We start from the raw sequence: 18,164 nt of genomic DNA on the forward strand, positions 1-18,164 counted from the left end.
ATTTTGATAGTACTGCCATTTGTTTTCTTTTTAATTACAAAATATAAATTTAATTTATTATAAAATTTATAATTTTACAAAGATAGTTAACTTTATCTCCAAAATGATTGATATTATTATTTAAATTTTGAATCATTATATTTTAAAATTAATTAAATTTTGAATTTAAAATGTAGATTTTTTATTAAAAAAATTGAATTCTGAAGTCAGAATTATAGATAATTTTTATAAAGAATTTTCAAAAGATCATTATTATTATCAATAATAATATTAATAATAATGAATCATTAAAAACGCTGCAATAAAATTCAATTGAAAGATTTATTATCAATAATAATATTAATAATAATGAATCATTAAAGGAATCAAGAAAAGAGAAAAATAAAAAGCAGATTTTTTTAGAAAGAATATGTGGATAATTAGTTTGTTATCATGGTGGCATAATAAATAGGAAACTTGCATAAATATATTATAAATAAAAAATATTTATGATTTATAATAATAATAATTTTTTTCACGTAATCACTTATAATATATGTATAATTTATTTTAATGCATATAACAATAAGTAATTTATCATTCATATATGATACAAATTTTATTGATATATAATACTTTTATCACACATTTTAATGTATATATATAATAAAATGTCAACTTTTTACTAAATAAATATAATATATTTTTAAATAATACATATATATTACATATTTAGTTCACTTTTGATACACATTGAAAATTTAATATATTATTACTATAAATGATAAGTAATAAATAAAAAATAAAAAATACTGCTAAAATTAATAATTATTTATTAAAAGACATCCATGCATAACTTTTTAAAGAAAAAACTCAAATATGCCATCGAACTTTCAGAAAAAGATTAATTTATGCCATCCTTTAAAAATTTGGCTCATCTATGTTATTACCATTTAAGTTTAGACTCATTCATGCTATTATTTTTTAATAGTAATTTTGCAAAATCATTTTGACACGTCACTAATTATAATTCAGCCACGTCATTATCTTTTTTTATAAATAAAATTAAAGTTATGAATTAAAAAATTATAATAACCCATCCAAATAAATATCCACTCAAATATTAATATATCCTAATTTTATTTGGGTGAGTTATTTTAATTCAATTTTAGTTCATAATTTTAATTTTTTTATTAAAAAAATTAATGGCATTACCAAATTATAATTGACAAGGTGTTAAAAATAATTTTACAAAATAATTATTAAAAATAATGACATAAATAACTTTTGTTAAATAGTGAAGATATAAATAAACCATATTTTTAAGGATAAAGTAAATGAAGAGTTCAATACCATATTTGAGTTTTTTTTCCCATTTTTAATAACTCTAGCAACGGGCACTTGGTTGAGCCGCCAACATTTTCGCCGGCCGTCTCAATCTCTCTTGTCGCCGAACTAAACCCAGTAAACGACTCAGGTAATGCTATTCTACCATTTACATTTTTCTTATTTGTACTTTCCCTGCCTGTAGTGAAAGAGTTGAATTGGTTTACTGGGTTTCATTGGGAGTAATGATTGAGTTACTCAGAGACCTGAATTGAGCAACATCGATATAATTGACTTGTACTGTTTGGTTATCAAGCAAATGACTGCTGTTTTACTTCCTAAACATGTTGCTGCTGTATTAAAATGTCAAAAGAACCCGTTAAGGGCACTAGAAATATTCAATTCAGTGAAAAAGGAACATGGGTTTAGCCATAATTTGTTTACATACAAATGTATTGTTGAAAAGCTTAGTTATTATGGAGAGTTCAATGCAATGGAAAGTGTCATTGAAGAAGCCAGGAAAAATATTGATAATAGGTTGTTAGAAGGGGTGTATATTACTGCTATTAGAGGTTATGGAAAGAAGGGGAAAGTTCAACAGGCCGTTGATGTGTTTGAGAAGATGGAATTTTTCAATTGTGAACCGTCTGTTCATTCGTTTAACACAATCATGAATATATTGGTTGAACATGCTTATTTTAAACAAGCCCATAAAGTGTATATGAAAATGCTGGAAAATGGTATTTCTCCTGATGTGTATACCTTTACTATTAGGATAAAGTCATTTTGTAGGACAAACCGGCCTCAGGTTGCTTTAAGGCTCTTGAATAACATGCTTGATCAAGGATGTGAATTTAATGCGGTTGCCTGCTGTACAGTAATTGCTGGATTTTATGAAGTGAACTGTCGAGTTGAGGCTTGTGAATTGTTTGATGAAATGCTTAGGCTCAGAATAACTCCTAATGTTACTACGTTTAATAAGCTTATATGTACACTTTGTAAGAAGGGGGAAGTCCAAGAAACTGAAAGGCTTCTTAACAAGATTCTGAAAAGAGGGGTGTTTCCAAATTTGTTTACATGTAATCTCTTAATACTAGGTCTTTCTGTAAACGGCCAGCTACATGAAGCTGCTAGGGTGTTTGAAGCTTTGAGGAAAGAAGGTTTAAATGCTGATGTAGTCACTTATAACACTCTCATATGTGGTTTATGCAAACACTCAAAGGTTGCTGAAGCTGAGTCTTACTTGCATAAAATGGTGAACCGCGGATTTGATCCTGATGCGTTCACCTATAACACAATCATTGGTGCATATTGCAAATCGGGTATGATACAGCAAGCGGACATAATCCTTAAAAATGCAGTTTTTAAAGGTTTTGTTCCTGATGTTTTTACTTTCTGCTCCCTTATTTACGGATTATGCCAGGATGGTGACTTCAACAGAGCCAAGAGTTTATTTAATGAAGCCATAGGTAAAGGTATGGAGTCTAATGTAATCCTCTATAATACCATAATTAAGGGAATGTGTCAGCAGGGACTTATCTTAGAAGCATTGAAATTGATTACTGAAATGCATGAGAAAAGTTGCAGGCCTAATTCATGGACTTATAATCTGATCATCAATGGGTTGTGCAAGATGGGCTGTGTATCTGATGCTAGTAATATCCTGAATGATGCCGTGACCAAGGGGATCCTTCCTGATATTTTTTCCTTTAACACCTTGATTGATGGCTATTGCAAACAGTCAAAATTGGCTGATGCAATCGAGATTCTAAATACAATGTGGGATCATGATGTTGTTCCAGATGTAATAACCTATAACACAATATTGAATGGACTTTGCAAGCTTAAAACTTCTGATGATGTGATGGAAACCTTCAAAGTCATGGTGGAAAAAGGGTGCGTCCCAAATATAATCACATATAATATACTCATTGAAAGCCTCTGTAAATCTAGAAAGCTTATGAAAGCTTTAGAATTACTTGAGGATATTCAAAACAGGGGTCTTATTCCTGATACAGTGAGTTGTGGCACTCTGATAAATGGGTTTTGTGAGAATGAGGATTTGGATGGAGCTTATGAGCTATTCAGAAGAATGAGAAGGCAATATAAGTATTTTCATACTACTGCAACATACAATATAATGATCAGTGCATTTTCTAAAAAGCTGAAAATGGACATGGCAGAGAAGCTTTTTCTTGAGATGAATGAATGTGGCTGTCCTCCTGACAGCTACACATACCGTTGTATGATAGATGGTTTCTGCAAGGTCGACAATACTGAATTTGGATACAAGTTTTTGCTTGAAAACTTTTCGAAAGAACTTCTTCCATCAAAAGAAACAGCGGGACAAGTGATCAATTGCCTATGTGTGAAGAACAGGTTACTCGATGCAGTTGGTATCATTCATCTCATGGTGCAGAAAGGTGTTGTCCCTCATGTGGTTCACACAATTTTTGAAGTAGATAAAAAGGAGGTGGCGGCTCCTAAGATTGTTGTGGAAGACTTGCTGAAGAAGAATCATATCACCTATTATGCCTATGAGCTTTTATACGATGTGATAAGAGACAAAAAGATTTTGAAGAGATTATCAATGAAGGTATGTCCTATTTAAAGAATTACTATTTTTTCAAGTACTAGAGTACACATAAACATTGCAGATTAAAAAGACTTTTGCTTGGATACAAATGTTTGTATTAATAATGTAAAATATTTTAGGCCATGCTGGAACAAGTAAAGTGATTCAACTAGCTCTCCAATTAGTAATAAATTGGTACAGCTGACTGGAAAATGGACCGTTATCAAGTAATATTTCAACAGGTTAAGGTTTTTTTGGGTAGGATTGCTAGTAGTATTGGTAAATGAATATTCTTTCGATTCTCTACTGTTTCTTTTTCCCTTTTGTGGTTAAAATGTTAGTGAAGAGTGTTTGTTATTTCTGGAAGAAAAAGGCGACATATTTGTTTCCAAAAACCTGATTAAATGGTTGTTATCATTGAAAGTTGGATAGATGAAAAATTAGGGGAATAAACTAATCTCGGAGATACTCTATCAGGTGAAATGATTGTGTGTTTGACCGATTTCAGCTGAAAAATGTTTTTTAAATTTTTTTGGATAATATCTTCTCTGAGATACTTATCTAGATTCTTTTTCCAGAATGTCACAATATAACTTACAAAAATAGCTATCTAAACACATGTTACTCTACTTGCGTTCTTCCAGAAAACCTTCTGAAAATTTTCTGGAAGATATTCGAAAACACACCTGACATATTCTGCATCGAATAATGTTTCAGAGATGGAGGATTAAGCGAATGAACATTAATTTTCCCTATTATTTTGGCTTGAGGGAGTTAAATGGAAAATTGAGTTATTACTCTGGTCTGAAATGCGTTAGAAAGAATGACACATGCATTTTGCAATCCGATGACCTTTTACATTGTTTTAATTTTTTAAATGCAAAGTAAGAATGCTCAAACTGAAGAAGAAGGGGAACATGGGCAGTTTTCAACTTTATTCCTAGAAAACCAATTGCTCTCACCAACCTTCTGATAGATCACCGAAAATAAAAGGTGTAAGGATAAATAGAACTCTAATCTACTGGATTAAGATTTTGTATTATTCAGAAGATCAATGAAAGTTAATTCAACTATAAATTTGACATGTAAACGAACATGACACAATGAGATTCTATTTGCACTGATAAGAGGGCTTGCCCACAACTAAGAAGTCTAGAAATAGTTGTTTTAACTTTTTTTGCTTATTTCTTCTGTACACAGAGAAAACTTGCAACAATATCTTGTTCATGGAAACATTCTACCTCCAGTCACTTGAGCATTGATATGAATCAAACTAAGGTAATATTGAGCCACAATTTGTGTGAAGGGAAATAATTAGCAATACTTGATTGAAACTTTGGTGTTTCCAAGTCACGTCACTACAACAATGTAGTTGCAGCGTCATGAACAAGCCATTGGTGCAAAACAGTGGCATAAATCAGTGACAGTGGCTGAAAGCACTGGACTCCGAAGAGAGGGTGGGTTTAGTCGCAATGTTTCATGGCTAATTCAATAAAGTTGATTTAATGCTCAATCGTTCAGTGATGTTTCCCAAGTCACTCCAAGGGGCGTCTCTTGGATGCAGCTCTCATCACTCATATGATCAGTTAATTCAACAACATGATTCTTTCTTCCTTAGCATCCAAAAATGTAAAACTGATAAAGAACCTTCTGTTCGCAATGTAAGCTGAATAAAGAGGGAAATTCAAGCCTGTTTCTTGTATAAATTTGTATAAAATTTTGGTAAAATATTAATTTTCTTTTATTTGTAAAGAAGATTGATGATTTTAGAACAATATCAAAGTCATTTCTATAATTAGATATTGTAGAGAATCTCATGATGAGTGTTCTATATCACTTTTAGAGGTTTCTTCCCCCCACCCAGGGGTTGTAATGAATATGTCATACATATTGAGGAAGTGATGAGAGTGAAAGGCATTTTCTGGTCTGTTTACCGAAAATCAATAACAGTTTGTATTTTTTGGTGTGGCTCATGATTTTCCCTTGTTGATGACTTTAAAGAGGTCTTAGCAGGATGCTTATATAGAGATTATACAGTTGATGACCTAAGCGCAGATGTGCATCAAAAAGCTGGGAAAAGCCACCTTCTCCCTATACTGATTAGCATTTCTCATTTTACGATAGATAATTTTCTTGGCCATCCCATGGGCTGTTCTGTTAGTACGTGTTTCTCCAGATATAGTATTATTTTATTTATCAGGTATCTAGTTTTGTAAGCAACAAGTGTCTCGTTTTCATCCTCCTCTATTTACTGGTTTCCTAGGATGCCTGTTTGATCATGTACAAGTTTGAGAAAAAAACAAGTGTTTTCATGGATGAATTTTCATGCTTGTTCTAGAAAATATCCGTGCAAACTAAATATAGGTTGCGCACTTAAATGCTAGTGGTGGGGATGAGATCAGCCTGGCTGATGTAAACATGAGTGTGTTGGGCAAGTGAGTCTTAGGCGGTGCAGGGTGGGGCCGGTGACTTTAATTTTTTTTAATTGAAAAATGTAGCAAAAATTTAACAGGCTTTAGGTATTTAACTCATTTAGCTCTCTTGGTCTCTGAAACCCAGTGAAAAGCTCAGTTTTTGGAAACCCCTGGGGCTTTATGTGGTTTCTCCTTATGCTCGACTTTGATTGACTGTAATATTCCTTGTTTTAATTGTAATGGTAGGAATGCATCTTTTATCCATGCTTGTAATTCTCCATACCATGCTAGATAATTGATTGAAGCTGTGAAAATGTTGTAATTCTGCTTGATTGATAGTTGTATTTGAAATGTGATTTGCTAGTTGATTTGTCTCTCAAAAAGTATGCTCAATTTGTACATTTAGCCAATTCACCATCTCTTTAATCTCCTCTCTTCTCTGCTATCTCCCATGGAACTTTTCATGTAACTCTATTTATTAGCTTTAAACTTAATGAGTCAGTTTCCAGCTGAATATTAGAAGATCCATGTTTTATGCAATATTGTAAGGCTTTCCATATAGCCATAGATTCAGCCTTCATGTTTGTTGCAACTACAATACTTTTAGCTTCTGCATATAGTAAATCTCCACTACTATCTCTTATACAAAAACCATATGAACTCTCTCCTGGATTACCCTTACCAGCATCATCTGTATTACACTTTACCCAACCTTTCTGGGGCGAGTCCACTTTACAGCCAAATAGTGAAGAATAGACGTATATTCCTTAAGTTAACTGTTGATCGAACATGCCCTGCCAGATATGTGGTATATTCCTCAACCATGGGAAGTTTACTTTAATAAGGTAATGTACATTTAGTTGACATTAATAGTACATCTTCTTAAAGGAAGTTCCCTTTCCATGCCTTCTTGCGTTTCTTCTCTTCCATAATTCCCACATAATAATAGCTGGGACAACTATTAGTACTGAGTGTATTTCTGAATTAGTCATAGCTCCCACCATTTCATAATGAGTTACTGCAGCTGTAACCCTTCAATGTTGATGCCTGCACATGAAGCAAACTGCCTCCATAGCTTTTGGGCTGTGGGGGCTGTTAGAAATAAGTGTGTCATTGTCTCCATCTCTCCATTTCACAACAGTAACATTTTTTTGAAAATGGTAATGGTACAGCAGTAGCATTTAGAAGCTATTTGCATCTTCATCCTTTTAAGATTGTCGTCTCTGGCAATTTTTTCTCTTCCGAGCTCTCCATAGAAAAAATGAAATTTTAAAAGGGAGCCTCTTTAACCCCTATTGGTCCATCCTCCCTAATTCATTAATGCTACGTCTCATGCTATGTATGCTGATTTTGCTATGAATACTCCCTTTGAATTTTCCATCCACCACGCCTTGTCAATCATATCTGGTTCCTTTCCAGCCTTAATATTTTCTAAAATGTGCGCAATCATTTAAGGTGATACGTATTCAAGAAGCTTATTAATATTCCATTCCCTCCGTTTTAAAAATCTTTCACCTCAATTTAGTCGTCTCTGGCTAGATCCCCTTATGTGAAATATAGAGCACCTTGCATGGTCCAATTATCAAACCAAAAGCTTGAATTTCTTGATTTTACTTGCCACAATATATCATGCTCAATTTCTTCTCTTACCTCCACCATTTTCCTCAATACATGAGAAACACCGGTGTTTCTTGTGATTGCAATATTTATTCCACATATTCTACTCCAAAGTGATGAATGTAAGGCCTCACATAACTCATATGAGAGGTGCTGAACTCATATACAATCATGTTTGGGTTAGAAACGTCCGAGCAAATATTCCCAAGGACCATACAAGGGTCCTTGAGGAAGGACCCAAAGTTGGTTCCAAGACTGTCCAAGACAGCCCCAAACGACTGAGGCAATCGACGTCTCGTGGGCTAGTCGACGCTCTGTCGATGGGTGCCGTTGGTGGAAACTTAGTCTTGGGAGAGAAGAGACAAATGTTGAGTCTCTGAACCTAACGACGGAAGGACAGGACGGTCCGTTTTGAGGACAAATGGTCCGTCGACTGCCAACCGTCGATGGGCATTGTCCCTGCGTATAGTTCACTACCAAGTGAGGGGTGAATTTGTAAATTCACCCCACTTTCAAATAAGAGGTTTGACAATTCCTAAGGTTTTTTTTGGGGTATTTTAAACATGTATACAAATCTTAACTCTTAGAAGATTTCATTCTTCCAAATCAAAACCCCAAAATCCCTTAGAAATTCCCTAGAACTCCAGTGGAGCCAAAACTTAAGGAAGGGCTTGGACTGACGAATTGAGTGGAGATTCTTCATCAAATTGAAGAATTAACTTCATAAAGGTATGGATTGTGATCCTTGAAACTCTCTTCATCAAGGAGCCCAACTTTCGAAGATGTTTATAAAATTTTTAAAGTTGAATTATCCAATTTTATGATCTATTCCATGGTTCTTGCATTAATGATTTCAAACATTGAATTATGATTGAATTGTTATTGTATTGATGATTTAAAACTAAAATAACCTATGAACCCATAAATTGGATGAACCCTAGTTTTTTACTAAGTTTAGAGTTACTTGATATTGATCTATTGTTGATGAATTCTAATGTAGTATTATGTAGGCTATTGATTATAATTATAGTAAATTGATATCTAGGTTGCATTAGATTGATGAATGTGTAGTAATTTGACCTAGTTTCATGAATATTGTTATAATTATGTTGAATTGTTGGTTATGACCACGGGTAAGGGCCTTGTGATATCGAATTTGGTGATTTGGCATTGGATTGAGTTATTGATGATGTAGTGGTGGTAATCTTCCCTATTTCCTTTATTTTTATGTTGATTAGGCTTCAATTATGTTCTGATTGGTATGGTCAACTTATGGTGGTGGTGTTATGTGCTTTAATTGTAATTGATGTGACCTCGTCGGCGTTAATTTAAGTAATGTAATGATCATGGCCTTGTCGGCAAACTACTTGATGTAATCTAGTTATTTGTGTAACTGATTATGTGAAGTATGAAAATATCTATCTAAATGTTAAGTAATGTGAAAGTGTATGTGTTCTATTGATGTTATGTAGGTGATCATGTTAGATTATGACTATGGCTTTGTGTGTATAGTCTTAGGGTTGATGCATGTTATTTCTACTTGACTAATGAGTCTATAGTGGTCATATTTATGTTGATATGATAGTATATAGGATAACTTGAAAATGATAAGAGTTATTTCCATGTGCTTCTACAATGACATGTATTATGAGTTAAAGTGAAGTATGTGGTGTCTTGTCTTGGTTGACTTGTGTCCCTTGCTTGATGTATGTATGAATGTGAACATGTGATGTCTTGACTTAGGATGCTAAAGTCTCTTAGTCTTGAAAGTATGAATGACATGTGGCCTTAAATGATGTTAAGAGGGTCCTTTATGTGAAACCTTGAACCTAGTGGTAAGGTTATAAATGTTGAAGTCGAAAGGCATAATGGTATCCTTCAAAGTAAAGGAATGATAGACTTAAGGTTAATTGGCTGGAACAACATCATATTAATCCTTAGGAAAGTCATGATGAGCTTCTTGTCGCCATTGTGAGGTAGCCCTAGTGGACCTTTCATTGGTAGGGTATATGTGATTGGTTATGAACTTGATATGAAACCCCTTTATATGAACCTTAAGTGTAAATTACTCTATGAGAATGAAGGCTAGCACCGAGTGAGTATAGTAAGGGAAGTAGTTCTAGTTAAAGAAAATGACTAGATTACAAAGCATGCCCTTCATATTTCTTAACCATGTGTCTATATGGGATGTGTCTAAGTTCTACCATTGCCAAGTAGAACACTCTCATTGGAGTAGGTTAGAACTTCGAATTCCATGTCTTGCTATCATGGTCTATGTCGGTTATTGCCTATTCTCATCATATGGAATACCTATTAGCATTAGAGAAGTTCTATGAAGTTTAGGTGGTGGTATGAGACACTATCTAGACATTGCACAATAGGCTTTGAAAGTGTTAGTTGGAGTTCCTAGGTCTTGTCCAAGACCATTACTTGAATGTCCTTTATGTGCTGAACCTAACCTAAATGAACTAATGAATTTAATGGGATGGTTACATGATATAAAGTGTCTAAGAAGGAAGTAGGCAACTTCACTATAACAGTGAATTCCTTCACTGTACAGTGAGTTGAGCTCACTGTTAAGTTGGCTAAAAAATGTGTTAAATTGCTCAAATGTAATAGTATGTGTTTCTAAGTTGTTAAATGTTGCTCTATGATTATAATATGATATTTAAATGAAAAGATGCATATTTCTAATAAATGTCCGCTTTTTATGATTTTCATGCATTATGCCGTACTTAGTACATGTGGTTGTACTAATCCATGTTTTTATCGATCTCTATAGTTGTTGGTAGGTTAGGAGCATTTGGGAAGTGAAGACTTGGATCGTAGGAACATTCAAGTGAAGTCGAAGTATGTCCTTATTTGATTTGAGGGTATAGATGTCTGTTATGTTTCTTATTGAAGTATTGTAATAGACTAAGTATTTTTATATTAGGATTGTGCATGGGTTGGTTCCAAAAGTATTCTTCTGTCTTAAGTTTGATCTCTCTTGAGACTTAGTATTTTCTATGAATTTATATGAAAGAGTTTTTAAAGACTATGAAATGTTTTATGAAAAGTTTTAATTCCACATTACTTTTCATTATGTATATGTGATGAGTGATACGTAAGGGCTTGTACAAGACCTCCGAGAGGTCAAGTACACCGGTTGCAATCCGAGATTGACCCTAACTTCTACGGTGTGGTTCGGGATGTGACAGTGAAGTAGTTCCGAAATTCCACCACAATTTAGCAAAGAGAGACCTAAAAACATCAAATGAAAATCTACATCCTTGCCCTCTTTCCCTTTTCGGATAACACGTCTCCTCCCAAGCTGCTCAATGCTCTGATTTTTTTTTTTGCAAAAATCTGATGAATTGGCTCACTAATCTTTTAGAGAGGAAGAGTGTACTTTCCTCCAAAGGATAAAAATCTATTTTGCCATGAGACGGCCCTTTTGGCTATCTTCCTTACCGGGTCTTCAAAGTGAAATTTGTTATTTCTCTCTAATAAAAGACCAAACATCCCAAATATATGAATGAGAAATTTCCTTGCTTGATACCTGTTAACCTTTGCTATCAGATTGCTACAATTAAAGGGGTTCGATCATACAGAAAGAAGGAATTTGTTTTTCTTATCAGGTTCATACTCCTTCAATACTTTCATCATTTTTATCATAGAATTTCTATCATCTGAACAAAATAAAATTTTGTCATCAGCATAAGATAGTTGATTGATTTCTAGTCTTCATTTAGGCATCTCATAACCCAAAAATCTATCATCTCCATGAAGGTTGCTAAGTCCCTAGAAAAAACATCAAGCAATAATGAATAATGTTGGTGAAAGAGGATCACGCTGCTTTACTCCTCTCGAGGACTGGAAGAAACCATGCGATTGTTCGTTTATTAGTACTAAGTGTCGATTGTTTGAGACCATCCTCCAAATCATATTTATAATTACTTTTGAAAATCTAAACCTTTTTAATACCTTGGTCAGAAAAATCCATGATACTCTATCATATGCTTTGACCATGTCCAATTTAGCCACTACATTAACATTCTTGTTCCTCAAATTGATGTCTCTTATAAAAGTTACCATTTTCCAAAAAAAGAAGAAGATTGATGTCTCTTATAATCTCTTGTGCTTGTAGAATATTCTCATTAATACTTCTTCCCTTCACAAAACCTACCTGATTCTCTGAGATAATGTTTGGTAGAACAACAGTTATTGTATCATGCAACACTCTAGAGATCACCTTGTTAATGGAAGTACTTAGACTTATTGGTCTCCAATGGAAGTTTTCACCATTTCCTTCTTTAGCAGCATGACAAGATTGGTACGTCTTACAAATTTTGGTAGCTCCTGACCACAAAAATAATGCCCTTACCAATTTGGTAATGTCCTCTCCTATTATTTCCCAACAACTTTGAAAGAATAAACCAGAAAATCCATCAGATCCACAAGCCCACCTTCTTAACTTCATCATGACTAGGTAATTTAGTCATTTCTTTATTATGATAAATGATACTATTTTTGGGGATAAGGTTTAGTATATCAGATCATGCCTCCTGATCCAGCTGTCTAAACTGTTCTGCAAAAAAATCAACTGCCTCCTTTCCAATTTGCCGATTTGATTCAAGTATCACCCCTTGCTTTGTAGTGATTTTTCTATATGCAACTTCATTCTTCTTCCTTTAACATAGGAGTGAAAGAATCTAGTGTGTCTGTACCTATCAGCAAACCACCACATTCGTTCCTTCTTTTCCAGTATTCATTCTCTATTTTAATGAATTTCTTTAATCCCAGTCTTTCCTATTTAATCTGCTCTGTTTGAGCATGTGGGCTGAATTTCCATGTCTATTTCTTTCATCCTTGTGACATCCTCTAGGGGGGCTATTTGATGAAGTATGTTCGCAAACACTTCTTTGCTCCATGTTAAAAGTGTCTTCTTGATCTTTTTTGATTTTTCATGAAATTCAACAAAGGACTTCCCACAAAGTCTATGTTCTAGTTTTGATTTATAAGCCTTTTGAATTGAGGATGTTTACCCCAAAAATTTTCGAACTTGAAAGGCTTTATGTTTGGTTCCTCTTCATATTCACAATTCCTATGAAGTGATGCAGGATTAGATCCCTGTTTGATAAGATGTTGTACTTCTGATGAAGGAAAATTATTGATGAATTTTTGATTGACAAACACCCTGTCCAGTCTTTTAAAAATACACGCTTCTTATATTCTACCATTCCACTGCGTAAACTTGCTTCTTGTAGTTTTTAATTCTGAAAGAGCACAATTACTGATGTAACTTGCAAAATCTATTACCTCGTGTTGAGTAAAATCCAAAACTACCTAGATTCTTTTCTTCATTGAGGATCACATTAAATTCCCCTCCTATTACCCAAGGTAAAAGATTTCCTTGATTTAATTCTTCCAGTTGTTCCCACAGTTCCAACCTCTCCAATGCATTGCACCTTGCATACACTGTTGTAATGAGTAACAATTTATTGTCATTGCTGAATTTCATTGTGATTAACTTATACGAATCAATAATCATCTGCCCTTCCCATATATCCATCCAAAAAATTCATAATTTGTTCGAACAATTTGTCAAAGCATTGCTCATTCCTAACCTGCCTTTGTATTGATCTAACTATGCTGATCCATAAAAGCTATGCATCAATAACAATTTCTTCTATTAAGTTCCATTAACCGCTCAAATGAATTTGGAGAATTAACAGATCTAGTGTTCCAAAACAACATTTTTGTATTCATTGATCACAACTTGTAGATTTATCTTTACTTCTCCTTGTTTGAACTTGTAGTGGAAGTGTAGATCTTTTTTTATGGTCCTGCTCTTCAAGCTACTGGTGTAGAGATAATGTGAGATTCTCCAACTATAGATGTGTTGTATGTATTCCTCCAACCTCCTCATCCTCTGCATTTCTTATATTTTGAATTTTTTCCTCTGACTCCTCTATCAGATTTGGCACTCGTCTCATTACTTTCTTTTAGAGTTGTAATAAACTCTTGATCTCCATGAAAACGCACCTAAAATGTTCTAAATGCATTATGAAATTCCCTTAAGAACTATGGTGTAACTTGATAAAGGATGCTGAAAAATTAAAAGCTTCTAGTGATGAATTTTGGTCAGCAAAGAGGCTTCAGAATGTTGAAAAAAAATAATTAAAACAAGCGAGGTCATGGAGGATTGAACACGTGATTCACCATGTTAAAAACAATGAAAATAAAGAAGTAAAAAATAATGTGGTGAAGAGGATTTGAACCATGGTATTGGCTGGAAAATATAACTTAAAAGAATAAAATAAGAAATGAGAGGAGTGGGGTTCGAACCCACCACCTCTCTATAAGATTTAAGGAGGAGAATAAAAGAAAAACAAAGGGGGAGGCATGTGGCAATCGAACCCACGACCTCTTAGGCAGATTATGGAGGATAATAAAAGAAACCTAAAAAGGGAGGCGGGTGGGAATCGAACCCATGACCTCTTAGGCAGATTAATGAGGTGAATAATAGAAAATAAAGGGGGAGGCTTGTGGGAATCGAACAAACGACCTCTTAGGCAGATTTTAAGAAGGAGAATAAAAAATTAAATAAAGGGGGAGGCGTGTGGAAATCAAACTCACAACCTCTTAGGTAAATTTAAGGAGGATAATAAAAGAAAAATAAAGTGAGGATGTGGGGTTTTGATCCCACAACCTCATAGCCAACTCGAAATAGACAAGGAGAAATAGATTAAAAAAATAATAAAAGGGGCTGTGGGGGTTTGATCCCACAACCCCCCAGCCATGAAAAAGAATTTTCAAAGGATATAACTAAAAAGGAAATTGTCATGTTGCGTCTCGATCTAGGGTCCCAATATCACGTGGACTGGAATTAAATAAAAAGAAAAATGTTAGTTGTCCAAGGGATTTTAAACTGGTTTCCCTTTCCAAAATACTGTATTGATACATAAGTCTTACATGAATTAAATATTCAAGAATAATGTTTCCTACTTAGATCAAAATTGAGATCTTGGCATACATATAAGATGCATAAGTCTTGTACTACATAATCTTAGGAAGATATGAGTCACTTAACAAACTATGAATGAGGCCTCATGGCTTGTATGACCCATAAGTCTAGCATACAATTAATAATAAGTGAACCTAAGGTGTAAGCAATGAAATGATGAAATAAACAATTAAATGATAAAACCCTAAAAGGGTTAAGTAAGAGTGTGAAACACACTAAATGGCCAAGTCCATTGGCATATGATGAAATGAACATTCACGTAAAAAGGGGTGAGTAATTATGAAGAGAAAATGTGCTAATGTTAATAAATGTAGTGACAACATGATATGAGACTAATGTAAAAGATAAGAGCAATCTTAAATGAGCCTAAGTAAATGATACCAAAACGTACTCACCTATGAGAGTGTAAAGTTAATGAAGAGACCAGTCTCCATGAAAACTCTAATGAAAGTATTGATTCTAACACACTTAATACTAATGATGAGATGAGAATCATCTATTGAGCTATGATCTCCTCATACTAGAAGCCAACTTGCATGACGTATGAGTTGAATGTAATTAATCTTTATACAGATCACCTATAGACTATATTTGAGCGGTGGTTCTTTCTTTCGGGAAAGGCGGAGGTTCACATAACTCTCATGAGATGAGACTGTCCAGCATACCGGGTATGAGTCTCCTTATATATCTTAGTCTTGGAACCTATACTGCAAATATAGGGATCTGGCGGGGTTCAATTCCCATGTATGCTAGCATGTTTTGGGTCACTTTGGCCAGTGATTCCACCTCATTTTGGTGTGGGGTTTCATGACACTGGATATCATGTTGCTCACATGATCTATGTCGGTTAAAGTGAAAGTTCCCAATGAATGAATGAGGCTAGCCACAAATAATGCACATAATGAAACGAACGATACCAACGGTGTTAAGATAGGATAATCAAGAGGTGAGTTAGAGTCAAGTAATGACATTAGTTCATTCATGGTAATTGCACAACGAACCTGATTAAAGTCTTAAACTACATCCTAGGTATAACTGGTGTTTACATTGGCCCATGAATGAAATAAAATGAAGTACGTAGACCTAAAAAAGCAGACTCTGTGTTTGCTAAAGCAGACTCCCTAGTTGAGGTCCTATATGTTGAGCCTCCAGTTTGGGAAGTCTTACTGTCAAGTCCATGATTCCAAGATTTCATGGCATAAGAATAAATGATATGAACAACGTTATGTGTTATATGAATTAGGAATGTGCTATGTATACACTGTTGTGTGCTGGTGTGAAAAATGTTATGTATGATGGTACATGTTACTCTCATGGCATAAATTTCATAATCCAAATTTGGAAAGCTCATAAACTTTCCATATCCAAATTTGGAAAGTTCACTCACTTTCATAGTCTCAATTTGGCAAGTCCACTGACAATACACATACTATAGTCATGTTGCTTGGAAAGAGCTATTCTTATTCATGCATGTCCTTGGTGTGTGCTTGCATATACCCATAGTTACTACAAGTGTGAACTAATTCCATACAAGTATCTACTTTTAGGTTTAGGCACAGGTGGGCGTTATACCTTACAGTACGACGTTGCAGCTATTCGGACGTGGAGTTTTCATGCAGACTTGGTAGGACCTCATCCTTTCGAGGCAGTCTAATGTTATTATCTAGCTTAGATGTAGGATTTAGCTAGTGGAGCATGTCCTACTAGTGTTTTATTTTCCATTTCATTTCAGACTTTGTATTGGTGTAGTTTTGGCAAGTACACATTTAATGCAGCTTTGAACTATTTCTTTCATTTGATGATCTTAATGTTAGATGGTTGATAATGAACAATTATACATGTAATAGAATGTTTAGTAAGCATTTTAGGATACAAAAATTTATCAATTTTTCCTCTAAAATTAATCTAGATGACGTAAGAATGACATATGTAGTCTTGTTTGCGACCTCTTAGAGGTTAACGACGCTGGTCTCATCTGGGGTCTAGACTCCGGTCGTGACAAAGTTGGTATCAGAGTGCTAGATTAAATTCCGAGGATAATCAGTTTACATCAACCACATTGAGTAGTTTCTAAGTCATGGTTGGGAGGTGCATCACTATCCTGGATTAGAGAATGCATGATGTGTAGGAAAAATTTCCCTTCTTCTAATCTTATCGTGCCTTCTCTAATGTCGGATTTCTTGTTGTTAAGAGCGTATCTAACATCAACTCTTGAAGTTTCCAAAAGATGAATACAAGGAGAAAAACAAGCGGATGGATTGGAGAAGCAACTGCTGGGGTAATTAAGGTTCCTTCCCAGGCTCCAGCTGCTGGAATAGATATGCCTGTTAACCCACCTGGGTTGACATATGGAGAAGTAAGGACAACGTTGGTATAGATGGCTCGAGCTATCACTTTACAAGCTCAGGCTATTGGGTTTGATTGATGTGGAGAAGTCTTAGTTGGCATCCTACCAGCTAAGGGATGTAGCTCAATCCTGGTATAAAGTGTGGTAGGATAGCATGCCTTAGAAGGAGGTCCTATTACTTGGGATCTTTTCAAGATGGCTTTTCTAGAGCAGTTATTTCCCAGATAAATGAAGGAGTCTTAGGTTGAGGAATTCATCAGCCTTAAGCAGGGCTCAATGTCAGTCAGGGATTACTCCCTGAAGTTCGTAAAACTTTACGACTTAGGAGAGACCATCTTGCCGGAAGTGTGGCAAACTACATAGAGGAGAGTGTATGATGGGCACTAACGCTTGTTACAGTTGAGGAAAACCAGGTCACATGGTGAAGGATTGTCCGTTTAGGTGAAGTCAAGAACAAAGGAAGGAGAGGGTTCAATCTAATGGTCAAAGTGAAGAGGATCCAAGGAGGCAACGATTCTTCGCATTGAAGTCTGGGGGTGCTGGGGAAGGCACCTCTGGTGAAGTCTCAGGTGAGTAGCCTTAATTATTCCTTCATGTATTTGACGGTGCATGGTGTTTAGGCACTAGTATGAGGTTAATATGTTTGAGTCATCATGTTGGCTGCTGATTTGTATGACTTATGTGTTTACTTATATTGTATGCTTCGATGAGACTAGTTTAGGAAAGATTTCCTTAGTCTATTAATGTGAAGCTGCTAGTAGGTTTCAAGGATGTGCACCATCATGTTAATATGTGAATCAGAAATTCACCAATGGGGAGTGTTGAATTACCTATGTCTGCATATATCCTATAGATGACTTACTTATTATTAGTAAAGAGTAGTGTCATTCGGGGATG

The 18,164-nt window shown here is 34.7% G+C and overlaps 1 protein-coding gene across 3 annotated transcripts; it reads left to right on the top strand.

Moving 5' to 3' along the window:
• The first annotated feature begins 1,326 nt into the window (after positions 1 to 1,326).
• On the top strand, positions 1,327 to 10,981 carry LOC101248951 (putative pentatricopeptide repeat-containing protein At1g74580). 3 transcript variants are annotated; one of them, XM_010315858.3, is made up of 2 exons: positions 1,327 to 3,901; positions 10,694 to 10,981. In XM_010315858.3, the coding sequence occupies exons 1-2, from the start codon at positions 1,625 to 1,627 to the stop codon at positions 10,706 to 10,708; spliced, it is 2,292 nt and encodes a 763-aa protein (XP_010314160.1). In that variant the 5' UTR covers positions 1,327 to 1,624; the 3' UTR covers positions 10,709 to 10,981. The 3 variants fall into 3 exon arrangements, with proteins under 3 accessions (XP_010314160.1, XP_004252210.1, XP_025884402.1); XM_004252162.5 differs by lacking the exon at positions 10,694 to 10,981 and adding an exon at positions 5,081 to 5,692; XM_026028617.2 differs by lacking the exon at positions 10,694 to 10,981 and adding an exon at positions 4,021 to 4,122.
• Positions 10,982 to 18,164: the final 7,183 nt, after the last annotated feature.

This window comes from Solanum lycopersicum, chromosome 12 (genome assembly GCF_036512215.1).
Source record: "Solanum lycopersicum chromosome 12, SLM_r2.1".
NCBI classification, from domain to species: domain Eukaryota; kingdom Viridiplantae; phylum Streptophyta; class Magnoliopsida; order Solanales; family Solanaceae; genus Solanum; species Solanum lycopersicum.

Bases quoted from the DNA above. Each gene is read 5' to 3' on its own strand.
- LOC101248951 (XM_004252162.5), top strand. From the start codon at position 1,625: ATGACTGCTGTTTTACTTCCTAAACATGTTGCTGCTGTATTAAAATGT. The intron at 3,902-5,080 runs GTATGTCCTATT...TTCTGTACACAG, and splicing joins TGAAGAGATTATCAATGAAG to AGAAAACTTGCAACAATATC.